At 38.4% G+C, this 27,248-nt stretch overlaps 2 protein-coding genes and 1 long non-coding RNA gene across 3 annotated transcripts in view; 1 reads left to right on the top strand and 2 right to left on the bottom strand.

Moving 5' to 3' along the window:
- The window catches only part of BLNK (B cell linker), a 90,338-nt gene extending 79,167 nt beyond the window's left edge, over positions 1 to 11,171 (top strand). The window contains exons 19-25 of the mRNA XM_065746859.1: positions 739 to 781; positions 1,534 to 1,612; positions 2,037 to 2,068; positions 4,939 to 5,018; positions 8,104 to 8,187; positions 9,120 to 9,275; positions 10,425 to 11,171. Of these exons, the coding sequence (XP_065602931.1) occupies positions 739 to 781; positions 1,534 to 1,612; positions 2,037 to 2,068; positions 4,939 to 5,018; positions 8,104 to 8,187; positions 9,120 to 9,275; positions 10,425 to 10,544 (594 nt within the window). The 3' untranslated portion in view covers positions 10,545 to 11,171. The remainder of the gene's footprint in view (positions 1 to 738; positions 782 to 1,533; positions 1,613 to 2,036; positions 2,069 to 4,938; positions 5,019 to 8,103; positions 8,188 to 9,119; positions 9,276 to 10,424) is intronic.
- A 5,002-nt stretch (positions 11,172 to 16,173) lies between these two features.
- On the bottom strand, positions 16,174 to 21,713 carry ZNF518A (zinc finger protein 518A). The gene has a single exon (XM_065745994.1). It carries the CDS (start codon positions 21,597 to 21,599, stop codon positions 16,983 to 16,985), a length of 4,617 nt encoding a protein of 1,538 aa, XP_065602066.1. The 5' UTR covers positions 21,600 to 21,713; the 3' UTR covers positions 16,174 to 16,982.
- A 1,879-nt stretch (positions 21,714 to 23,592) lies between these two features.
- On the bottom strand, positions 23,593 to 25,285 carry LOC136055050 (uncharacterized). Its single transcript, XR_010622800.1, has 2 exons — positions 25,153 to 25,285; positions 23,593 to 23,717 (listed from the first exon to the last, which is right to left on the bottom strand). It is a non-coding gene; the product is annotated as an uncharacterized LOC136055050 (long non-coding RNA).
- Positions 25,286 to 27,248: the final 1,963 nt, after the last annotated feature.

Genomic DNA, 27,248 nt, shown 5'->3' with positions numbered 1-27,248 from the left:
TGAATTAAAATGAGAAATAAACAGGAAGATGGGCCATTAAGAAGCATCTCTGAAATATATAGGGTCAGCATATGAAGCCTGGATTCATTTTAAGAATGGTAGCTCAAGAAAGCTGTAGTATTTTATCAGCATTTTACATTTTTCAATAAGTATTTCATAATTAGAAAAAGACCTAGTGGGAGAAAGTGAAAGAAATTGCTTATTTCCTATTAAATTGAAAAAATGTTTTGAAACTGACAGTTTGTCATTTCTTTAAAATAGAAAGGAGAAAAAAATCAAGTAGAAGGCTGAGAGAGGTTTTACTCATGGTTAAACTGGCAGTCTGAACTTCAGTAAAGAAAGAAATGTGTTCAGATGTACATACAAAGATGAAAATATTCAAATTTTGATTTAGAAGTATTTGGAATTAACTTTTCATTTTTGGATATGAGATCAGAAGGAACTATAAATTACTCAGGGATGATAGTAAAAAAAAAAGCCTTAAATTGCACTCATCTCTGAATTTTATTTCAGTCCACCTGTTCATTCCCACTAACTGGGATTATTTCCAAATCTACTTTGCAAAGCTCCAAGCTGCATTGCTGTACACCCAGAGGCTCTTCTCAGAATGCCCATGCCCATTTCCCAATCCCTATGGGATGCCATCAGTGACTAGTTAACAGCAACTTTAAAAACATTTGCTGTATAAGTGATGTAGTGATGTGCCATTCAGTATTGGAATTCTTTGTTTTACTGCAGAAACCATGCTTGCCTTCCAGAGACACACTCAATGTAAATGAAGGTAAATTTCCTCCACTACTTTGGAAAAGTTGGCATTATCAAAATTATTTTTTTAATAGAAACAAACAACATCACATGCAATTTATCATTGTTATTTTAGGAGAAGTTGGTTTTAGCAGTTTAGAACTGGATCTGGCCAACCTCAGTTGCACTCAGTATCATTGTTCTCTAAAAGCAGCCACAATAAAACTTCTGAGGTTACTGGCAGCGTAAGGCATGGCATAACGCAGCAGCAATGTGCCATACAGTCCTCAAAGTGGATATGGGGGAAGGGAGAGGAAGCACTAGCATGTCATTCTGAACTCAGCAAGGAGCACCTCATGCAGAGATGGCTCCTGGCAAGAGTCCTTAATTCAGGCAGAAGAATGTCTGAGCAAGGCAACAGCGCCTGGCAAAAGCTCAGCTGGGGCTGCTGCCTGACACAGGATAACTGCAGCCCCACTGCCACACCTGTGGCTGAGCTCTTGCACCCTGCCCAAGCATTGTCCCCTTGGTCACACAGCTTGCTTACCCACGGGAACCCTGCTGCCTTTTGAGCTCTGCAGACAGTCAGAGCACAGCTATTTGCCTATAAACTGGTAGTGTGCCACCAGTCAGTAATAACAGTAGCAGGATGGCAAGCCTCCATGCGAGAAAACCCTCCATAAGTATGATAAGTAAAGAAACCCTCCTTCATCTACTGAGACTATCTTTCCTGGGACAACATATTTCTAAAGAAATGTTGACTCTGATTTGTTTTTTCCCAAACCATAGACAAACCTACAGCAGCAGAACGACGACGAGGTTCTGGACATGAGTTCCCACTTCCACCTCTTCCCAGTGGTACCCCAAAGTAAAAGCCTTTTTTTTTTAACATCTTTTGAATGTTTCAGTGCACCAACTCCTATTCCCCTATCTGAACACAGATAAGAGAAGCTCAAAGGAGAGAGGTTCTTTTTCTTTATAACCTTTGGAACTCCCACCAGCAGCAAAAAATTAAATGTGACAAATGCATCAAATCACTGTAACCACTACCAAAAATCAAGGAAGGCTATAATGTATAAGTAAGCAACAGAGGTTTAAACCAGATGTTTAAATTACTGATTGTCATTAGTAGTGGAATATGGTTTCTAAAATACCTATATCTGGTTCTTTTCTCTCAATGGACAAAGGTGAGCTGGAACACATTCCACCTTTGCAGCTTCATATATACAATTTCAATATATGCAGAAAAAAGATTTCTCTCAGACTTTTTCATAATCTCTGTTTTATTTCAGGTCTTCGCTCCAAAAGCCCTTAATTCTGCCAAGTAAGTATTGTTCAGATTGTGAATTAAGATGTGACTGATTTATAACTTCCAATGAATCTTTGAATATTTCAAGATGCTATGTATATTCATTGGTTCAGAATTATAGTTCAGCTAGAAAATTAAAACAAACGCTACCTGATCTCTTCTTTGTATGCGTTAAGGGACTCTTTCAGAGTTATTGTGCAAATTACTGGAGATTGGGTGCCTTAGTCCCATTTGTTAGCACTGAAAATTTCTACCAAAGGCAGATGGGTTGGTTCTCATCTTTCTGTCCATCTTTCTTGCCATAGAAGGGCCCCACATATGATGTCTCTGAGCTGTTTCAGGCAGATTGTTATGTTCAGCCATTTCTTTTTCCCTCTACAGAGATAACAATGGTATTTTTATAATGGTCAATACTACAGCTCTTCTGTAAATCTTTTCAAAGAGAGACTTGGAGTTTCAGTTCACAGTTGAAATCAAATTAGTTAATATGTTATGGATTCTTTTGTACAGAAGTGTGAACTATGTGCAATATTTCTCTAGTCTCTTGTTAGTATACAGCTGTCTGGTGCTCCTACCAGCCCTTTTCTGCACCTAGCTCAGTTTGAACATCATTCACACTGTGAATGGATAACTGCACACAGTACATATGGTATAGCCTATACTCTTTACACTGTTATTTGTACTTCTATTTCCTGGAAATGTCTGTATGTACTCTGCCATTCTATGCTACGGATGCGTAATAATGCATGTGTTTGTGTTTCTATCATGCAATTGATACGCTTGAACGTGTAGCGTAAATTCTTACTAAACAGTAACTCTATTGTTTTGAAGTCATTTGGTACTAAATGATGCTCTAATTAGTAACATTTCTTTAACACGCTCTTGTTGGGTACTTATTTGGTCCCTAACAACTGACAACACTGTGCCCAGCAGCTAATACCCCTTCAGCATACCCTGCCATTTCTTCCACATCATCATACCAGCCTCGTGCTAACCTTTATTCTCTTCATCAAAAGTACTGATTCCCCATACGGCATATCATCAAATGCTCTACTGAAGTCCAGAGTGAATAGAGTACAATATTCCCTTTTTGTAAAAATCCATTATTTTATGAAAGACCTTTAACATTGATCTACTTAAGTAAACTTCCAATTTTCTTCTGCTAATTGGACCCTTACCCCCTCATCTTAAAATACTCCTTGCTTCAAGTTCTCTTCCAGGGCTCTTTTCGATTAGACAAAAATGCTTAAGTTGCTCAGATCACTTTGTACCCTTTAAGTATAGCAATTATGTTTGGCATTTGAATCTTACAGTACCACTCTGACTTGAAATTTATTTAAAGCAATTGTTACTCTCCCTGTAATTTCATGTGCCAGTTTGTCAGAGTGCTGGGATAAAGACTATCATTCCCACCAGTTCAATTGCACTAATCTGAATGAGTTTTGCTTACAATTTGGTTGTGGAATTCTCCATTTCTATACCAGAACTCCTATTGATTTAGTGCCTACAATATCTTTAAAATGAGTAAAATTCTTACAGCAGACAACCTCATTTTCTGCTTTTCTCCTTCTTTCTTAAACAGATAAGGAATTTCTAGTTTTTTCTTGTAAAGTCTAATCCACCTGACTCCTGACCATTCTTACTATATTCATACGATGAATTTTTCAGCTGCAGCTTTTGTAGCTGGTCAGTTGGAATTTGACAGGAAAAATAAAATTCTTCATCTTCAGGAGCTTTTTTCACGTGATTATTCATTCATTGAGTGCTGCTACTGTTCCTCTCCACTTAGTGAGCAGCTTACAGGTGGTTGCACCTTTATAATAAAGAAATTCTAAAGACATTTCACATACATCTTTCAGCTTTCTGATCCAAGGTTGTTTTTTTCATTTTCTTTTTTTTTTTTTTTGAGTTACAGCATGACCATTACAATGAGGTCTTCTGTAACTCTTACCACTTTCTGAAACAAAAATCTATAAGTGAAGATTAGATAAAGCAGTCTGCAAAATATTACGACCAGGAACAGGAGAGTGCTAACAATCTTAGTCATGTTTTTTTTTCCCCAGGTGAAATAAACAGGATACAAATCTCTCATCATGACAGAATGTTTTCTACAATTATCTTCTCTAGCATAACAGTCTGAATCTGTGTGTACCCAACTGTGTTGACAAGTGCCAGGAGTCACTCAGTGATCCTTATGAGTCCCTTCTGACTCAGGATACAATATGAGAACCATTGTCTTTGGCCAAGATTCTATTTAATCACAACAACTATCTATACTTACTTTCCATTTCTCTATCACCTCATTAATATGCAACACAACTCAACCAGTTTCTTTTGAGAATTTCTGAATTTAATTTTTCAGAGTTTTTATTTCAGCCATAACTATTTTCTACACTGCTTTTCTATCACAATTGTAATTAAGCTTCATAATCTTTCCTACTAGTTCTGCTTCTGTTTTACTGCTTAGATTTCTTGCACACATGTACAAACATGCAAGTTGGATTAAATCAGTGAAAAAATGACTGAGCTACGTTATTTTTTCTGACTCCCTTACCACGTGATTGCCTCTTACCTTGAGCTGAGTGCTTTTTGCACTTTCTGCATTTTCTTTGTCGTTTGCTATGACTGATTTACTTAAGTGTTTTCTTTTTTAGGCATTTTTCTTACATGCTAACTCTAGCTCTGGTTATTAACCAAGTCATTTTCTTCTTTAGAAGGAAGGGCTCCTCCTGTGAGCAGGCAGGTGTCCCAGGCACCAGCACAGAGCCCATGTATTTACAGTATATGGCTTTCCACTTTTCCAGATCTCTGATTGCCCTTGTGACACAGATTTCTTACAGGAAAACAAAAATTTGAAAAATTATGTATGTTCTCTCTTTTTCCAGAGGTGCCAGAAGTTGCAAGCCGTGCTCTGGGTACTTCCACTCATGGCAGCATTTCATCCATTTCAAATACTGCAGACCAGGTATAACATCTGCTAAGTTCATGATACAGAAATCTTATCCTTCAATTTAAAATAGCATTTCCACCCCTCTCTAAAAATTATACTCCTTCGCTGGGGATATCTGTGTTCCTGTTTGCAATGGAGATTTTTCTATGGCACAAATCATCTAAATGTTTACTTTCAGTCAAAAATGCTTAGAACGTGTAGCATAAGAGAGAGTTAAGAAACCATGGAAAAATGCAAAAGTGACATTATGCCAAACCCTGGTTTTGTGCCACTCATTTTAAACAAATCCTGAAAAGCTTTTTTAGTTTTTCAGGTTCTCCTGATTTCCCAGATTATAATTATCTGACACCATTTGAAACAAGAAAATTTGTGACTATGTACTTAAATCTAGATGGCTGATAGGCTTTTATTTTCCTACTTTCTAATGTACAGCTGTACATACTGAGTCCTGAAATAATTGTGTAACCAGGAAATCTGCAGCTATTAGTATTAACCTGCACTGTTGTGATGTGCTAAGAGAGCCTAGAACTTGGAGGAGAAAATTGGGATGTCTCTGCTTCCTAGTCTAACACAGCAGAATGCAGAGGGTGGAATTATTGCCTTAGTTACTGCACTTTGGGGTGTCAGCTAAATTTTTAGGGACTGATAATGGAATTGGTGCTGTCTGCCTCAGAGAATGTTGTGATGCTTCACCCTACATTTTTTTTTTTAGTGTCTAGCTGAACTGCTCTTTGTGGTCCTCTAAACAGACTTCAGTACTGTTAATACTGTTAGTTTTACAACCAATTATTTTCTCTGCTTTCTGTTGCAACATTAGGCTTTGAGTCATCTAAGCAAATGCAAAGTTATTTACATGTCAGTGCTATTCCCCTTACTCACATTTTGGAGGAAAGGAAACCACAAAATGCATGAAGCCATTCTTGTTAGCCCAGTAGTCACAAGCAAGGTAAAAATAGTTCTGCTGATTGCAAAACTAAGGCTCTGTTGTGCAAAGCCTATTGGAACACTGAGTGTTCTGAAGCCTGACATGACAGTGATAGTTCAACAGTGAGGAACACAAAGGATTTGAACTTCTGGAACAATTTTAACAATGACACACTGGATATTTGTCATAAAAATCACTTTCAAATAAACAATCCAACAGACACTAAAACAGCTTGTTACAATTAGGCTTTCATATAACAGCCTTGGGCAAAGCCACAGTTTAATAAAACATTTTTTTTTTTTAAAGAATTAACTATTGAAGGTAGTGGTGTTTTTCCCACCAGTTATATATAATGGAGCTGTTGCAAACCTTACAATACTGATGCTTATGGACTTGATTTTTGTCCTAAAGGTTCATTATTTGTTTGGTTCCCATTCAAACTTTGGTGGCAGGTCTCTGCTGACAAATTATATCCCATAGAGACTGCTAGGAAAAAGATTTTGTAGCAGATCACTTTCTCATTCTGCTCAGCAGATTGGTCTGCTGCACTCATTCCTTAAGTGCCTGAGTACGTTACATACTTGCAATTCTTCTCTTTGTCTTTTTACAATTAATAGTTTGACTGGAAAAGTACTTGGAAGAATCTTGGAGATAAAGTTTCATGCTTTAACCGAAGCCAACAAATTTACTATAGTGCCTGCAACCAGGAGGCTTCAGACATTACTGAAGCAAACTATCTCATTGTGAGATCAGAGAAGCAAGAAAATGAGCTCAAGGGAGAGGCCAAGACATTCTGTTATTGGCAGCAAGGAAGCAGCCATAACATGCAACTTCATCTTCAGTCTGTTTTGTACTGAGGTGACAGACTGATTTCATAAAGCTTCCATGAAAATGATTTTTAATATTAACTTTGTTACTATAAAGTTGGAGCCAAACCATTTGAATGACCATGAAAGTTAATACCCAGAACTATTCATTATGAAATACTCCATAGCCTTCCACACTCTTGAATTAGTTTTAGAATTAAACTTCTCAGCAATGGCTTACATTTGTGATTGTTGGTTTGACAACCTGTTAGTTCATCATCTAGCCATTGGAACCCGATAATGTGTAGGTCTTGTGCTGCTTCTAATCTCTCATTTCCATCCTTCCCCTGGTCTTTCCACACCTCTCTAAAAGCTCCATACCTTTCTTAAGCAGTGCCAATGGATCCTACCTTGTATCTTAATGTCTGCCTGCAAGCCCCCGTCCGTGAAGTCCTCTGTGCTGGGTCTTTCCCTGGAAGAAAAGCTTCTGGTTAGGTTCTGTTACTGTACAGAACATTGCAAAGTATTTAACAGACTGGAGAGAAGAGTGATGTTGATGTGTTCACAAGGGAACACCAGACATAAATGGGATCCCCAATAAATATATAGAATACGTCTGTGACAGAATACCATAGTGTCTTATAATCCTTCTCTACAGGAAACATAAGGTGTTTTATGCCTTGTAGTCAAGAGCTCTGTTTTAAATGTAAAACAGAGTCCAACAGGGAACCTGAACTGAATTCAAAATCTCATGCTTCAGGCATTGAACTGCAATATAAGCAGAGGAGAGACATTAATTCTATGTTTTGTAGGATACCATTTGTTGTTGTGCTCATTTAATAACTTCAGGAAGACAAAGACACTTCTCCTACTTTCACATTAACACAGATAGCCTTTCACATATGGGAAGCTTCATTGCCAAAGTTAGATACCTACCTATTCTGGCTATTTTATGGGCTAGGCTACAGCCACATCTAAATTGTTAATGGTCAAGCTATTCCACAACAATTCCTGAATACTATCTTTAAATTTTACTACAACATCTTAACGCTTTAAGAATGCCAAATCATCTTCCAGTTGAACCAGAAGATTATTCTCAGTGTATTTTGCTTTATTCTGGTTCACCTGAACCTTCTATCAGACATGTTACTGCTGTTTAAACACACTAATTTTTCTTTGTTCTTCCTCTGGCCAATAAAAATGGTCAGCTCTTGACAAAAAAAATTTCTGAATTCTGCATTTCTTGAACAGTTCTGCATCTGAGTTCTTCACAGCCATCATTATTAAGTAGCAGCTCTCCCACAGGCCAAACTCTTTATTACTATTGTTATTACATTGCAGGTGAAACTCACTCTTTCATTCTTTCTAGGATGCTGGTGTTCATAGTAAAGCATGGTATGCTGCTACCTGTGATCGGAAAACAGCAGAAGATGCGTTGTATCGATCTAACAAGGTAGGTCACTTTTAAGGAATGTCTGTTTTAGGAATAAATTCAGATGTAAAAAAAAAAATCAAGACAACCAGAAATGTTGTAAGAACTTCAGTCCTATGACAAACAGATCAGAATATTCTGCCATGCAAATAGTGTCAAAATAGAGTTCTTGGGGCGGAAGCTTTTTGCTTGCTATGGAAAGCATAATTGAAGTTGCCTCAGTTTAGTTCAAAGATTGCTGCACTGCAAAGAACGCTGCTACAGATTAGAGAGCCAAGGAAGATTTTGGCTCACATGGCTGCACAAAAATCAGAGGCAAAACCCTGTTACTTTTAAGTCTATGACCGTTCAAAGAGTCATAAAAAAAAAATCAGTATTTGGAAAGACAGATGCTGTAATATATTTTGATGTGACAACACTAAGTATGTTAGTTATTTGGAGAATGAGTCCTCCTCTCAACTACTCTGTCTACGAGGAACCAGTGTCACTGAAGTGGATAGTAACATGCAGAGTTGCATCCCCAGCATCAGGTATATTTCCACTGTTGAGCTTTCTTTTCTCCCTTCACAAAGCAGGATAGAGCACTGGGGCTGTCACTGGCACAGGCTGCTGCCAGCTAGTGAGCACTGGGCTACACTGCCAGAAGCTATAGCTGCTTCCTTGTCTACCTACTGCCACTGACAGTAACTTCATTTCCTAATAATGTGTGAAATCCAACAGACTGCTGTCAGTGCATTTTATTTCATGTTTTATTTCTGAACAGGCAGAGAAAGGGGGGCAAGGAGCCTTCTTAAATAAGCCTTTCAAAGCTATTGTTAGACAGTAGGAATACATGCTACTTCCTGCTGCATGGTTTTCCTAGAAAAGGATTTAATGCTATTACAGATTAAAAAAATAATACTAAGCTTAAAAAAAAACCTACAAAAAGTTATTTATATATTTTCTTTCTTTAGGATGGATCTTTTCTGATAAGAAAGAGTTCTGGACAGGATTCAAGGCAACCATACACACTGGTTGTGTTTTATAACAGAAGAGTATACAACATTCCTATACGTTTCATTGAATCAACAAGACAGTATGCATTAGGAAGAGAAAAATGTGGCGAAGAGGTGAGGTTTTTTTTCCTAACACTGTTCAGTTATCTACTTTTAATGAGCAAGGATTAAAGTATGCTGCAGTATGACTGACAGGATTCTCTGTGCATCATGATTGAAGTACACCAAACTAGAGAAACCAATGTAAAATCAGCTCCTGCATGTTAAAACTAATTAAAACCACAGATCAAGTTAAAAGCATATTCCTAACTATTCTGAAAAGTTATCAAGATCAGAATTGCAGCTACTAGATAAATCCTCCAGGTATTTCTAGTCATTTTCTATCCAATACTCTGGTTCTAAAGTTTCTTGGAAAATTTTAGAGGACCTCTATCAAGAAAAATATATGTTCTTTTAAATCTGTTTTTCAGGTAAAGAATATTTAAGAGTGCAGAAATCACAATCATTCTAACAGCAGTATAGATAATTGGAGCCCAAATGCAATCAATCTGTGTTATCACCACACAGGAGGAGGCTTCTCAGGGATGTGAGAGTAAGCTCATCTCAGCCTAATTATCTGCTTCACAGGCAACAGTTCTTAGGTTACAGAATAACTCGGAAGGCCAGATAAACTCCAGGCTTCTACAAAGAGTCAAAAATGACCTGAAGGTAAACAGAAAGACCGTCCCATTTGGATGGAAACCTAAAGAGAAGGCAACAGACCTAGTGGATTCAGGGTGTAGAGTGGCTGACATTAAAGTGGCGTAACTAAAACGGGGTTCACTGACAGCTGTCTGCACCACATTACTCTTGGAGAGTCCATTACTCCTATTGAGGTGGCCAAACTGCAAATAAAGTAGACTTCAAACTGCTATGCAGTCTGCACAGTCTATAGCTTGACAGATTAAGGTTAGCTGTAAGTGGTGTCCATTTAATGCTCTAGGTAACAAACGCTGTGGTTCAGCTTGTGCAGGCAGCAATCACAAATGAGAAGGAGCCAGTGGTAATATCTCAATCTTACATTGTCCAAATTTTGTCTTCTATTGAAATCGGGACTGAGAGCAGGATTGTTTCTCTTATCAAAAGGCAGAACATATCACTCTAAGTCATAATTCTTCTCCATGTTGGGAGAAGCAAGAGGAAAAAAAATGCCATGATTACTGTCAATGTCACAACATTAAAGGATACTACTAATTATTTCTTGGTTTTTTTTTTTCTATCCAGCGCTTTGACAGTGTTGCTGAAATAGTAGAGAATCACCAGCATACCTCCTTGGTTCTAATTGACAGCCAAAACAACACGAAAGACTCAACAAAACTGAAATATATTGTAAGAGTTTCTTAACTGAACTAAAACGCTGAGATGAAGACTGTTTTTAATCATTTCCTTCAACACCCCAAAACACGTGGATCAGGTTTTTAAAAGATGATGATCCAAAATGATGGAAAGTACTCCTTAACATCTGCTGAGCAGTAAGAAATGCAGATCATATAGGACTCTCTCTTTACCAGAAAAGCATAATTAATACCAGAATCAAACTGGTTACATGGTCCTCTGTGACTTCCACCTGTGACAACATGGGTACTGAGAGTGAGGTGAACAGCTGCATATAACAGCCTTGTCCTCTGACTGCTGTTTAAAGGTATATTTCCCACAGGACATTCTCACCTTAAAAGTGAGAATACCCACAGTGGTCTTCTCATTCCATTTGTTAGGTTTACCACACATCACTGCTCTCAGTAATTTCTTTGTAAAGTGCACAGCTCCAGAAATAAGAGCAACTCAACTTAATGTACTTCTGTGTACAAGCTGGAAATAGGATTGTACTTCACATGAAAAGCTTCACAGCAGTAAAGCTGTCAGTGTATTAGATTAATGGACATGTTGTCCTTTTCTTCAGCTTTACTATGTCTCATTAATATTCTTGGGTTTTTTTGATTGTGCAAATAAAGTTAAATATTGTAAAGTTGACTGTGTACAGAGGCAGAGCCAAATGACTTTTGTTAGTATCCTTGTGAGAAAGCATCAACTCACTGTCATGGACGTCTTTATATAAATTTGTGAGCTCCTTCACAAGCTTTGTAAAAACAGTTTTTGTAACAGCTTTAACACAGATATGCGACTTCATAACTCTCAACCCTTTGTCTTTAAATATTGTTGGAGGCCCAAACACACTGCTAAACTGAATACCAACACAATTCTTGCAGAATTGGTTTACAGACAGCAACAAAAAAACGCCTGTTCTATTGTAGTGTTTTTCTTCCTGCACTATTGACAGTGTCATTTCCATAAAATATCAAGTAGTTAAAATGAAATCGATACGTGACTGATCCAAGAAAAAATTCTTAGCATAGTGGCTAATTAGTTCCAAAGGTGTTTGATTGGACCTGATAATCCATTTAAAGTTATTTTCCTAAATTGACCCTATGCAGATTTGCTTTTTTTTTTTTCCCCTCAAGTTGGGCAGTGTTCTCTAAGATCACCCATGAGGCATTTAAGGCAAGCTTCAGCCTGGACTTGTAAGGTCTCAAAAAGTCACCTATAAAGAGGCCTGTTCTGTAGCTGGTTCTTCAAGCAACACCTTCAGGTAATACACCTATCTTCTAGAGATAACTGTTTCCTTATACACACAAGGATGTTCAATGCATGGCTGCACAGGTTCTTCTCTTGTAACACAGATAATGCTTACTCTGTGAAGCAGATGAGAGCCCAGCAAGTAAGAAACAATGTACACAGACTTTTCACAAGTCTGCCTATTCTAGGACACTTACTTCACAGTGTTACATACTGTAGGGTGAATAACCCAAAAGAATAATATTCAGAGAAAATAGTGAGGAAGAGCGTATATTTTGCTAGGTTTATCTGGATGGTAAACAGACAACCGGTAAATAAAGAGAGACTCACCTTTTGCAAATGGTTGAGGTTCACCAATAACTCCACAGAGGAGGGATCTCCAACAAGAGACCCTTCCCCAGTGGTGGTCAGCCCTTAAATGGGGTCTGGGAGAGGTGGAGCCAGACTGCACCCCTTCCAATCACACAGGTGCATTGCCTTCACCTGTGCTCCTGCAGCTGACTCAGTGCTCACCTCAGGTGATCCATCAGTGGTTCAGGCCATGATTCAACAGTTCCCATACACATACATACTGTGTTCTGTATATTGTTCAGGTGACAGTAATTACGCTAGTACCAGCATACTATCACTATCGTGTTTAAAGCATTTAAAAGCTTAGACCTCAGAATTAACAAAAGACAAACTTGTTGGCCTCTGCAAGCTTAATTTACTTCTTGTAAGTTTTACTCTGGAACATCACATTACACGGTTACTATATCAAGTAATATTAACAACGGAAAACACTCTGTGGAAAAGCACCATTCAGTATTTAGCTTTGTGTTCGGAGAGAGTCCTTGCCTACTCATTCATCTACTTGCACAGTATGTACACTGTTCTTAACACACCTGTTTGTTTCTTGTTTCACCTATATAACCCTCCTCAAAAAGTGCCTACGTTCTTCCTACGCTTCCTTCTGATTAAAAGGTGTAACATCATCATCATTCTAGAAAGAAGGAAAAAAAAATTGTTTAAAAAAAATAAAAATAAAGAAGTGAAACTATAAGCTTCCATTTAAGAGACTAAACACCAGACTTTTCAGGGTAATTAGTAATACTGAGCCCTTCCCATACACAAAGCAGTGCTCCTACTGCCCGTCAGCTCCGAGCAGTCAGCACTACTTTGTAATTTTGTGGCTGACCTAAAAATAATAAATACACTCTGGATACACATTCAACTCTATGTTCACCTCCAAACCCTTATTTACTCTCAGCCATTTTCTACACCATTAACAGGGGTAACTTACACTTTCAGCAGCAAGATGAAGCGTGGAGTCAGTAGGCAACACCTTCCACAAAGTAACTGATGATGGAGTTCACTACCTTAAAAATCCTGGTCGCGTGGTATCAGCAGATATCACTGAATCTTGAAAGTGGCAATGCAAGTGAAATCCTGCTCCAGAAAACTTCCTCTGCAGCTGGTGAAGTGCCCACAGCTGCTGCTAGGAAGGTGTTTCCATCAGGCAGCAGGTGTTAGCCTGACTTCTGACAGACACAGCAACATCTCTCCATCTCTGGTATTACAATATAATTTGTCTTCCAGAAAACTGACATTATCTGACTAGCTAAGAAAACAAAGGAAGAGCTAAAATTGTTATCTGCCTACCTGATACAGAAAGTAGAGTATTACAGAGTGCTGCAAATTATTCCTATTAACGTTGTTCCATGAAAGGAGAACTTGCATTCTCCAAAATCCCAGTGTGCAGATCTGCAAGTTACAAATCTACATTCTTCCTTCAACCTAAACTACCACCAGAAGGCACAGATTCTTAGAAGTGTTGTTAAAAAATAATAAAAACAAAACCACATCTCCCATGACAACAGCCCCAGAACAAATACTGAACACAAGTTTTTCTGTTAAAACATTGGAATTTCTAAAGGAGAGAAGCCATGATCTACTAATGAGCACACATATTGCAAAGAATGCACGAGGGACTAGACTTTAGGCCAAGTATATATTTACAAGCATCTTCTCAGAGGAAAAACACTGACCTTCCACTTGTGCTTATTTCTGTGTTTCAAAATTCTATATCCAAGTTAAGGTTTTCTTATCTTGATACATTTTAAGACAGCTTGTAAAGTCAAGCAGCAAAAAGCAGCACCCTTCACATCAAGTTACCTGCAGCCTTCCTTTGTCACAAAAGGCACACACATTACGAGCACTGAATATGCAATCATTTACTATTTTATCATATGGATCTATGTATTTCCTTTGGTTCCGGCTTGACTTCCTACTTCAGGATAAATCACAGCTGCATAAGGAAGTACTGTTGCTCATAGGACATTTGTAGGATACCTTTTCCATTTAATGAAGATAATGTGGGAAAAAAACACCACAGGAGACAGCAAGCTGAAAGGTATCCTCATATTATTGAGGCAGTTAAACATGTTTTTGAAGACCCTATTGCTGCATCATCCAGACCAATACTCGGATTGTTTAAGCCAACTTTCTGCTGACGATCTTTGTGTTGATTATTTCATGTAAGCCTGACTTGAGATTCCTTGAAATCAAACCTGCAGAAACTCTTAGGACCTCAAATGAAGAGTTAAGAGGAAAAAAAAAACATTAGAGAGAGAGAATTCTATATTCAGAACAATACTTGAGCAACGTGTCTTAAATAATACAAAGACATAACTAAGAGTGGAGAAACAAAACATTAATCACAGTTCTCTGCAGTGAATGAGATGAATGGCGATGGATAAAGTGATATATGACAATGAATTCAGATTGTATAGAGCAACCTTATTTCAGCATTTTTAACACCACATTGTTCTTTTTCATGATATTGTGTAAGGTTCTCCAGAAAACCAAAATCCAATCACAATTGTCACTCACAACAATATAGACAACCCTCTAGAGCAGAATTTCTACCTCAGTACTATGCAACTGTTAACAAAAATTGCTCACCCTTAGTGCAATTGCAGTGAATACATTTTAGAAACAAACTTCACAGACATTTCTTACAGAAAGGCAATGGTAAAGCCCAGGATTCAGGGGTTCAGTGTGAAGGCTCTCCTACAGAACAGCAAGCTGAGGCAGCCAGTAGGCCCTTCCTGGCTTCTTTTTTGTGCTTTCCTACTGATGTTTATTTCTAACACACTTCCCTATCAGTAAATCAGACTTCTGGAAGTTCTTTTCCAAATTCACATGAGCTCCAGACTGTTGTGCAGCATAGTACAAGCCCACTTTGATACAGGAAACACACCAACTGCACACTAATTCACTGAACCTGCACTGTCTCATACACCTCAGCTGATTCCCTTACATATCTCACCAGCTACAGACCTAGCATGGACCTTCCTGCCAACAGACACAGCAAGACTATGTATCTGCAGGAGTAATTATTTCAAAATCATTTTCATTATAACTTTTTAAAATGCAGAGTAAGTCTAATTCTGCTGCCACTGACTTCCCTAAGAGATACGTAATTGTTTCTTGGGTAGTGCAATCACTCTTGACTTTTACCTTAAGGAACAGCCACAGAAAACTGCAGCTGCATTTGCACACAACCTAAATCCTCTAAATTTCAATCATCCAGCCTTCACCAAGTCCAGTACTCAACTTTGACAGTTTTTCCATCAATACTTTGGGAAGCTGACTTACACAGACAATATGTAACCTTGCAGTCCCTGGGTAAAACTTTGTGACTATGCTATTGCTGCTGTTCAGCACAGCACTCACTACACAGCCAGAACAGCCACTGCCATCTCCATTTGCCTGACAGCCATAAATCTGGCTTTACTTAAACACTGCCAGTATTCATCAAAAAGGGAAAATCTGGACCACACTGAGTCGATAAAGGACCAGGTGCCATATGCTAAGCAAACTCTCAGAGAAGACTGAATCTAGCCTGTAAACATAGTAAACACCATGGGTAACAAGAACATTTGTATACTCTCCATCACCATGGATCAGAAGCATATTCTCCTTCCTTTATCTCTAAAACTATAAAGATGAAGCAATTGGGTTCTTGGGAACACAATTACCCTACTGACCATTAAAATAAGGACAGAATAACTGGCACCTTGGCTTTGCCAAACCTCCAGAACCACAGCAGCTCATCTGAATAAGCAACAGTAGAAAAATACATAATCATTATGGGGACAAATTACATCCACATGGAATAAAATTACAATGGCTACAGGCCTGAAAAGGCCTCCACTGGCCTTCCTACAGGGTCTATGATACACATAGAATAAAATAAAATAGAAGTATTTTCTAGAAATGCTCACAGTCAATACTCTGTAAACACAAATTATAGCAAATTTAATAGTCACAGAGTGAATACAGATTAGGAATGTTCACCATTCTGAAACACCATATACATTAAGAATATATATATATATATACTGTATATTTTCAACTGATTTAATTCTCAGGCTCACTGTATTATCACAATCGTAACATGTTTTATTAATTTATATGAAAAATACTTCACTAAGAAAGTAGACAAACTGCACAGAAATAGTACAAGTGTCATGTGCATAGCAATATAGCTTAAAGCATTCACATATGGCTTTGTTTAACTGAAACTACTGGGGAAATGGCCCTGTGTGGACCTGTGATTACACAGTTGACATAATGTTAACTGCTTCACATCTTCTAGGCACTTGCTAAAAATAGAATTTAATCCCTGAAAAATAAAATCAGGAGTTAACAAGTGAAAACAGCAACAAAAAAAATCCCAGGATAACAGCTGTGTGTAGCTGATTTTTTTAATTGCTTTTAGTAGTGCATGCACAGATCTTAAAAAAAAAAAATAGGGGCGGTGGGGAAGGAATAATTTCTGTGCAAGAATTATACCAAATAGTTGAAAAGTATAAAAATATTTACAAGTGTAGATTTTTTAAAATATGTACAAAACAAAAGCCCTGAAAATTCATTCCATAGAATAAAAATATAGGACAGAATAGTAGTACAAAAAATAATATATATTTGTATGGAATTGTATTTGCAGTTAGTTACAAGTTATCTAAACCACAAAGTTCCTTGATCTTTCTAAAAGCCTGATGACAACAGAGAATCTGCTTTTCCTTTCACAATGCAAGCACTCTGCATTCCTTTTACACTTGTTACAAAACTGAAATACAAAATGATCTATGTATCATAATTCGATTTGATCCACTTTCTAAAAAGGTGTAATGTGTGATATTTTATTTTTATGGGTCATCATTACACTAACAAATTCCAGTCTCGAGTAGCCTCCATCAGATGCCTCTGTCCATGTCCTACCCAATTATCCTGATTGTCAAATATTCTACCACAAAACCAGCAACTAAACTTAGCTTTCAAGGTATTATCAGAGGTAGTTTTCACAATCTGATAATTGTTTTTGCTAGTCTTTTTCAGTGTCAATTTTAACACAAACCTTTCCTTTACAGGGCTAATAGGTTTTATTGTCCTGCTCCTCTTTTGAAAAAGCTTATCAGTAGTTACGTCCAAATGATTGCAGAATGCTGGCTCTAGAAGAGCTTCAATAGTTCTTTTTGACAATGAAACCTTAAGAACGTGTCCCTTAAATTTTGCAATGGTTTTCATTACATTTACAACTTCTGGAACATCTGCATCAGGATGGTTAAGCACAACAACTGGCTGATTTCTCCGAGGGCATTTGACAAGCTGTTTAGAATTAAAAGGAAGTAGTTTCAAAGTCCTCACAGTATCTTTTGATGCTCTTGGTCTGTAAGAGCCACCTGATTCACTAACAACTTCACCTCCATTCTTTTCCTTACACTTTCTGTGTAATGTTACTTTCTTTCTTGGAGGTTCTTGGCAGTTATCCTTACTTTTCCGTTTGAAATTCCTGTTTCTTTGCAAACCTACAGTTTCTGAACTCTCAGGCCCACTTTGTTTTAAACAATGTCTTACTTTAGCAATTCTGTTTTGGGTGCTCCATGAGGACTTCTGACTACCGAAGTTATTCCCGTTGTTAGCAGTTATTATTTGCGTACCCTCAACAAAACCTTTTTGCAACCATGTCCCTGCAGTTGTGGTAGAATACACAGGTTCTACAGAAGGAATACAACATGCTGGATTAGAATTTGACAAAGAGGCATTTGCTGGCATTAATCTACCCGGTAAGTTTAAGGCATCATTAGAAGTAAGATCAGTCTGTTTCTGTGCTAGTGCAGGAGGATGGGACTGTACACTGTCCAGCTGTAGAGAGGGCACTGAGTTGTTTACTGACTGGTTTGTTTCAGCCAGCGTATCTGAAGTCTTAATTTCCAGCAAAAGCTTTTGATGCATGACTCCAGTTTTCTTTGGTTGACAATTTTGATAATGAGCACTGTCCTGAAAAACTCTACGTTTATGTACTACAGGCTTATTTGGTGTCATGTATTTCAGAAAAACTGCCTGCTGTCCATCAGGCAAAAATGCATAAACATGCTGTTTCTGTTTCATTTCCTGTTGTTTTATTGACTCTTCAGAACCAAAGACAGCATCCTGATGCTCTGATAATGCTTTCACAGAAGAAATTCCTTTCACAGATGACTCTGATAAGTTTGTAATTACAAGAGGTCCTCTGGATGACACGTTATTCAATGAGTCATTTGCTGCCTTACATGTTTTCCTATTACAGCAACTTCTTATGCTTCTGAAACGGCCATTTTTCCCTTCCTCTTTTGAAGCTGGTATGGTAATTTTACCATATTGTCTGGATGCAACTCCGCCTAAAACCTGAGAACTATCACTAGGGACATTTGCAACTGTTCCTACTGACTCACTAAAAGTCAGAATCATTCCAGGTCCCTTATTTAAAACAAAAGACGTAGGTACACCTTTTGTCATATGACCATCTGATGAACTGGCTGACGAAAGAGATTTTCCTGAAACAACCTGTAGTCCACGCTGGTTAGAAAGGTGAAAAGGAACAAAAAATCTTGATGGAGGTGGCTGAACTAAAAGAGTTTTCTGCTGTTCCCGAATGATTGGTGAAAAGCTGCTAGGATTTGAGGTTGTAGACTGCATTTTATCTTTTACCAGTCGCTGCGTTACAATTGCATCCGTATCGTCTTTAAGCAACACACCATCTGCAGTTCTGGATAACACATCCATTCCCTGGGAATCAAGGTGTGTTCTGGGTGTCTTGCTCTCTTCTCCACAATGCATACCTTCATTTGTGCTACATCTTGCATTCACCTCTCTCTTACGTAAATGAAAGTCAGTGTTAGCAGAAGGCCCCTGAAAATGACGTGCTGAGTTTTTTAAATGTGTTAAGGCTCTACTCCCTTTCTCTTGGCTGGAAAGCAGCTTGTCAGAATGAAGTTCTACACAGTTATTCAACTTGCTGTGGGATTCTTGCTGAGGAGTTGCTTTCACTTTTAATACATCTTGCAGTAATTGGTTTATTTCAGGTGATAAATAATTAGCTGCCTGTTCACTGTGCAATGAGAAAACAGATGTGATTTTAGGCATTAGAACTGAATTAACACAATCAGATCCATTTTCTTGGAATTCCTCAGCTGTGCTATCAAAGTCTTGATGTAAATTAGTATCCAAATACTGCTGACCGTTATGCTGGTCTTCCACAAAATATTCTCTGTCAATAACATATTTAGATTGACTGTTATTAGATATAATATTATTCTTAGTGTTCAAGTGTTCATAAGTTTTAATATCTGATTGGGCTGATACAGTGTTCTCCAGTTCTATGTCACTGAATAACTCCGAAAATGAAGATGCAGATTCACCTCTGTTTTGAAAATTAACTGTTTGGCTGGATATAAATTCTTTAGATTTGGCATCTGTTGACATCCAGATGCCACACTGATTATCCAAAGAGTCCATTTTAGAATAATTATGAAAAGACAGCAATCCTTCATTAGAGGAATCAACTGAAGCTGAATAATAGAGATTATTAGTTCCATGATTACTGTTCAGGCCACCATTTTGTATCTTCAGATCAGGAAAGAAGGGTATTTTCCAAGGGTCATAGCAAAGTGTATTTGTAACAGGAGGCGATAATACCTGAGGATGACTTGGAGGACAATAATTTCTCCATGAGATATTACTTTGAGTTCCAATTTTTGTCACCTCATTACATGGAGATACCGGTGAGTCCAACTTCATTGGAAAATTATATGTTTTTTTTCCTACAGCTACATTAGAAGGTGCTACAGTTTGAGAAACACTCCTATGGTACAATAAGGAGTTACTTTGTTTTTCCACTTTTGCTCTTCCTGAATGAGGAGCAGAAGGAAACACAGAGGCTAAAGGGCGAACTGAACTGTTCTTTAAGGTTGACTGATCAGTTACATGGGGTATAGCACCTGAAGACAAACTGCAAGGATGAGCAGTCTGTGGCAAAGGAGGTGTAGAGTCATCTTTAATAGGATCAGCTTTCTGACCCAACAAATGCAAGTTTTGCTTATTTGTAGGTAATAACTTTATAACAATATGTTGCTTTCCATCTACAATTTTAAATCCCATAAATTTAGCACTGTAATTTGCTGGAACAGATATTTTATTGTTTTTGACCATCAGCACTGCAGGCCCATGAACAGTATTTTTCAACAACCCAAGGCTGAAGCGTGTTCCATCATCTGCTTTGTTATACTGTGCAGTAGCATGCATTCCACCTGTGAAATTCTTCTCAGTGTATGTAATTTGATCCTTTTCTTCATTTGCTTCCACAACTTTCATATACTGCTTCAACTCATCCAATTTTGGTTGAATTTTGTTCACAACTTTTAGCACTTGCGAATTTTTTTCTCCAGTTTTGTCACTTCCACCCATTATTTTTTTTCGTCTCCAGAGAGGCTTTTTTGATGTTCCTGTTTTACACCTTCTTAGCACAAGCTTTAATGCTGCTGGAGTCTTCAGTATTCTCTTTTCACATTTATCCCTTTCCAGTTTTTCTTTTGCACACAAGTGGTCTCTATGCATAGCTATAAGATGTCTTAAAATATAATCTTTCCGTGGTGTGCTGTAACTGCAAAATTGACACCTAAGAAGAATCAGACTGCTATGGACAAGATGATGCCTCTGGAACTCCTCTTCTGTATAGCTTATGTGATGACATTTTCCGCATTCATATGTAATCCCATTATGTCTGTGAATGTGCTGAACAAATGTGCCCACATCTTGGGTGGAAAACCCACATTTTTCACATTGGAAGTGACCGTTTACACAATGCTTTGATGTAAAATGTTTTGTCAAATCCAACAAAGTGTACACCTGCTCATCAAGACAGAGCTCACACTTTAGTAAAGTGCCGCGATGCGTGAGTCTATGCTGATTAAATGCCTGAAAGTCATTTGCTGAGAAGTTACACATTTCACAAGGATACACAGGCAACTCTCCCGAGTGTAGCAGCTGAAAATGTTTTTGTAGATCATTTGGGCTGTATCTAATATTGTCCTCACACTTCGTACAAGTGAAATGCAGTACCTTAGCTGTAGTTTTCAGCCCTTTTCCAAATTGCACTTTGATTTTACTCTGTACATGGCTTCCCCCTGAACAATTGGGATTGCTTATGTTTACTTTCTCCAGAGTTAAGGACTTCCTTGCAGTTTGCTGTTTACACTGAAAGAGTTTTCTAAATTTATCAACTTCGTGTTTCATTAATACTTCATTTGGAATGTTCACCTTGGGTAAATCAATTTTCACATTTTTAATTTCACAGGAGAAACCAACATCCAAAACTGCCGGTCGAGTCGTCATACTTAAAGGATCATTCACTACTGCATTTTCCAAACTAGTATCCACACAAAGATTATTTGCAGCTTTGTGTTTTAACAGGTTAATTTGCTTTTTATCATGAGAAAACCAGTCCTGTTCAGATGGCATGATTTCACATGTATTCTTCTTTCTTCAAGTGAGTTCTTGAGATTAGGCTTATTTCCTGTAGTAAACAAGTTGATTGTGCTGAGTTATCCTCAGTGTTCTACAACTTTCCCATTTTTTCCTGAAATTAGAAAACAAATACAGTGAATGTTACTTTTAAAACCAATGTACTAACAGAGATACGACCTTTATAAACATACACACACACAAAAAAAAACCAACCCACAGTCACCCACAATTAACATTTCACACGGCTACTTTTAGCATCACGAAGTTTGAAGTAATCAATGGATAAAGTCAGCTTCTATTTCTCACCATATATTTGTGGATATAAAATTAATCATTTTGGAGCAGGAGTATGACTGACAACAGTATCTCCCCATGGATTAAGAGGCATAAATCAGTATGGTGAGCATCATTCTCTCTTTACAGGCTACAGAGAGAATTTTCAACTGCACAATTTCCAGTCAAACAACACTTCCACGTGGTAATAAAAATCAGGAGAAATGAACTAGCAAGAAAAAAAAATCAGCTGGACATTTTAAAGGAACAAGAACTGCTTCTTTCCTAATACATGTTTTTCTTACTAAATTCCGTAAGGAACTGACACTTTTCTTCACTAGCAAAAGTTAGTAAAGTGTCAGCTGAAATCTCACCACCAGCATCCTCTCAGCTATTCCCTTGCCCACCCTTAGTAAACACAGACTTGGAACTCATTAGATCATCCTGCTTATTCACATTCAAACTGAAAGAATGATCACATCATCTCTCTCATTGTGAAGGAGTGCAAGGGCTGCCCCTAGAGCTCTAGGCCATTACAAATACCACCACTGAGGTCTTCCAAATGTTTTCCCATATCCCTGTGAGAAGGAATTATCTAACATTCAGCATTTAAGTATTCAACTGAAACAAAATGCAGACTGAAAAGTTTTCCAGGTCACGTTCACATTTCACAGCAGCAATTAAAGAAAAACACATGTTTGGGATTTTTTTGTTTTGTTTGCATACGCTTTATTACATGCCTTCAAAAAATATTATTGGCATTTCTACATAACTCTTGAAAACGACAGGCAAAACATATGTATACTTTAAGCAGACTTCAATATCAGTTAAAATTCAACTATGTTGTTTAGTTACAAGACATTCAAGATTCTAACTATAAATTTTACACTTAAAAAAAACCACAACCCATGGACATACACATACTTGTCATGAATATTTGCAAAATAAACACTTGAGATGCACTACATATATTGCATTTATATACATATATATATAAATGTAATATGTATATAGATAGATATAGATACAAATGAAATTTCTGGTCTTCCACACAGGAGATTACAACACAGGATATGCTTGAACCATAACAACAGAACAACTCACCCACATTAAACTCAATTTTCATAGGAAAATTACTGTATTAAAATGCCTTTATCTTGCCAGCAGTAAATCTATTGTTTAAACAGGAGCGAGCTAAACTCCCACATAAAGATTAAGTGACCAAAACACAACCTGGATTTCTTGGCTGAAGAACTTTTTAAACACAGAGATGCAACACATGAAGATTATGGGCTGCATCATACAATATATCATCCTGATGGTAGTCATCTATCATTCTGTTGTACTGTCAAGTACTGAAATCTGAAATATTTATACAATTAACACTATAAGAAAAAATCACAAGTGAATGCAGTAGCTGCAGGAATACACTCCATGCTTTCAACATGGAGCCAATGTGGTCTCCCCTAAGTGGGTAAACATTTATATTCAGCAAAAAGGCTCAAGTGAATACATTCAAGCCTGACTTGAGATTTTTGCTAACCAACAACACAAATTACAATCAAATTTTATTATTGTTGGGTAGCACACAGCTTCAGACAAACATCTGCAATACAGCAAATAGATTAATTCACCATAGACATCTAATTAGTGAATGACACTGATATTTACAGGGATCTTTAAATTTACTTTATGAAAGTAGAAGTCAGACTTACTGATTTAGAAAAAAAGACTTCAATTCTTCAGCAGCCTTTCAGACATTTTTCCACACTTTTCCACACATATAGTAGAGCTAAGACTCAGAGAAGGCAACAGTCAGAAGGAATATTGAAAAGAGGTCTGGAAACAAAAAGAAATATTTAGAGGATGTAAACGTAGCCACGGCTGAAAGAATATGCTGAAAAGCACAAATCCTTCCCAATGGCACAGTGTGTGCATTTTTTAATACACTGAAGAAAAACTATAAATACGCACTACGTTCTCTTTCAGGAGAGAACACCATCAAATACAGAATAAACTGTAAAGCTGTAGCTAGAAATTCAAGGCTAGAAAACTCCTAATCAGGTGTAGTATAACACTGGCTTTATAATTACTTCTCAAATGTTCCTAACTGTTCTAAGTATAAACGTAAAATCACTTAATTTTGAGAAAATGCAGTAATTGTTAATTCATTACTTCAAACTCAAAAGAAACTTAACCTTAAGCCAAAAGCACTGTAAAATGCATACAAAAATTCTACAGTACTTATTACAATTTTCTAGAAAGTTTCACAAAAGACAAAAAGAAAAAAATAAATAAATAAAATAACCTGCATAATATATGGAACATGCAGATAATAACGCATATATAATAAACACAAAGCCTGAAAACTTGTAAGCATGAACCAAAGGTAACTGACGTGGAAAGAAACCACTAGACACAAGCAGAAACATCCACGTGCAATCCAAGCCTCTAATTTCCATCCCCAAAAACTGCTTTAACACATCAACATTTTGTTTGTTTGTTTTAAATAGATAAGGAGGCAACGTTTTAGCTGGATACTTTATCTCATTAAGGAATGACAGTGAGAGTTCTGCCAAGTCGGGGATCTCTTAGTTTTACTATCTAGCAATTAAAACAACCCAGGAGCTCCAAACACACGCCCCTGCATCCGGCACTGCTAGGAGCTCTGCAGGTTTGCGTACTCCCGTTTAAGTTTCACTACGAGGCATTACTGTGCCCAGCGCTGAGCACAGACACCGCTCCCCACGCCCGCCCGAACCCGCGCGTGCCCACCTGCGGGGAGCGGGACTGCACCGCACCCGGACAAGACCCGCCCGGCTCTGCCCCGACGCCCCCGAGCCGCTCCCAAAGCACCAGCACCGCACACCCACCTGCGGGCAGCCCCCCACCCCGGGTCGAAACTCGTGGCAGCCCGTCCCGCCTCGACGCCTCGCCGCCGGCTCCAGCCGATCGCGCTGCCCCTCACGCACCGGGCAGCAGCGGGGCAGCCCCGCCCGCCGCGGGGGAACGACCGCGATCCCGGGGGCACGCAGCTGCCCGCGGCGGCGGCGCTGCCATGCGTTATTCCGGTGCGTGAGCTACGCACAGTCCCGCCGCGGACCCGAGCCGCCCTACACCGCCAACTTCACACGGGCGGAGGGGGCGGGGGGGCATGGGACTATTTAACGAGTCAACCCCGGCGCAGGGCGGATTCCTGCTCGGCGAGGGCTCCAGTCGCCCGCTCCTCTCCGCCGCGGGGATCTCCTCCGCCCGGCGCCCCTCGCGGAGTTACCTCGTCCGTCTCCATAGCCCGGCGGGTCTCTGTCGGCGGCCATAACAGTTTCCATCCGGGGACTGCGAGCCTAGCGCTGGGGGCGGCCGCTGCGGAGGGATACGCGTTCACCTGGTGCGGGAGGACGGCGGCCGACGAGGCCCACGGGAGGGAGCGCGGGGCGAGGAGGCGCCGCCCAGGGGCGGGAGCCGTTCCGTGCTCTCCTCCTCCTCCTCCCCTTCCTCCTCTTGGACTGGGGATGCTGAAGCGACCTGTACGTGGAAGTAGACCCCAATTAAAGTGTTCTGAGTATTATACATGATTTACATTGATTTGTTGTCAAAATCATGCAAAAAGAGCTGAAAGGTAATTAACTACCACCAAAGTGCAAGGATACATACGAAATAGGGAATTCAGATGTACCGTGGCCAAAATGGGGTCAACAGCTCTGGCAGAAATGAATTGTGAAGACAAATCACAAGTTAAGAGATTTGTGTATGTACATATAATAAGGATCCATTTAGAAATGAACATATTTTTAATTCTTCATTCAGTGTGACGTCACTTATTTCCATTGTGTCCTTTGACTGAAATAAAATGAATAAAATCCATTTAGGGGTGGGGTTTTTTCTGGCCGTGAAGAATACCTTCAGGATCAGAATTATATCACTGGCGTTTCTGCTACACCCAAATGAAACAGTCTGTGCCAAAAGCACAAAATGTACTCATGATTTGTATGCAAATCTTCAAATTGTTCTTCCGGATTTTAATTAATTACAGTTTTCTAAATAGAAGTGATTAGTCAAATTGCAAATATGTGCTCATACTGTTTTGGAGAAACTGAAAACGAACTGCAGCTGGAGAAAAGAATGAGAAAAAATGAAGGAATAAACAGAAACAGTCTAATTCTGTCTACAGCCCTGAAGTTGCAAAAGATAACAACAAAGAATTACCATGACAATTGACAGGCAGCTACAGTTGAATTTGTGTTAAAATGTTAATTCTCCTAATCTGAAAGTGAAAATATACACTGTATTGTCAGTTACACATTCCAACAAAATGTATTTTGCCTGTGGCGTATCACTTTGTAATATAAATTTAGACCATATATGGACGTCAACCACAAAAGAGGAAAAAAGACACCATCCGTAAGATGACTCAAACAAGAGAAAGAAAGACTACTGTCTGATTTATCATTTACATTGGGGGTACAAGAGGAGTCAGAAAAACTGAAGTCAAAACTCATGGTCATAACAATAAATTTGTATTTGGATTCAAATTTGTATAGTACCATCTGGAATAAAAACCAACAAAAATGACCAAACACACCAAAAAGATTGATGTTATATAATAGTTTCTCCTAAAATTAATGGAAGAGCTATTTTGTCATATGAGTTAGTATCCAAAAAACTGCCTCCAAAATTCCTAAGTATTAGTCTACGAGCCTCCCATTTAGTGGAAGTGTTAAGAGCACCTTACAAACCACAACATGAGTGCCTGCTTAAGAGAAGGCACTCACATGTTGTGCCTTCACTCTAGATCCATATGCTCACTACTGAGGACATGAGCAAGTGAACGCAACTGCCATCCTCAGAATAAAACTAAACCGAAAGCCATCAACAAATCCATGTCCAACCGAAGTCTTACTGCAGTTAGGTACTTCAGTGTCGTCTTAAGAATATTTTTCTTTTTTTCAGATAGCATCAGGCACTGTCCTATTTCAAGGACCAAATGCTTCATGAGAACTTGAATGTTTTTGTATTTTTCTTGAAGACAAAGATCACACAATGCATCAAGACCTGGATGCATATATATGTGCCACTGGCAAATTTAGAAGTTCTTAAAAAACAGGGACTGAATCTACAGAATCCTATTTCACTCTTTTGTTCTTTTTCAGAAGAACTTCACTTTTCTATGTGAGATCCCATGAAAAAGGTGTTCAGCTTCAAGAAAGTCTACGTTCTCTGAAACATTAAATATCCCATAGCTGTTTTTACTTTTCAGAAAAAATATATATATATTTTATAATTATAAACTGCAGTCAGTCTTTTTTTTCTTCTGAGTACAGTGTATTGTTCCCAGAAATGCGTAACTGCAGTATTTTGGAAACTTTAGCT

This window comes from Cyrtonyx montezumae, unplaced genomic scaffold, assembly GCF_038088225.1.
Source record: "Cyrtonyx montezumae isolate F1298 unplaced genomic scaffold, pur_monq_1.0 scaffold_4, whole genome shotgun sequence".
NCBI classification, from domain to species: domain Eukaryota; kingdom Metazoa; phylum Chordata; class Aves; order Galliformes; family Odontophoridae; genus Cyrtonyx; species Cyrtonyx montezumae.
This window is presented reverse-complemented; position numbering and strand designations above follow the sequence as displayed.

Coding starts and splice junctions, on each gene's coding strand:
- ZNF518A (XM_065745994.1), bottom strand. CDS start 21,599: ATGCCATCTGAACAGGACTGGTTTTCTCATGATAAAAAGCAAATTAAC.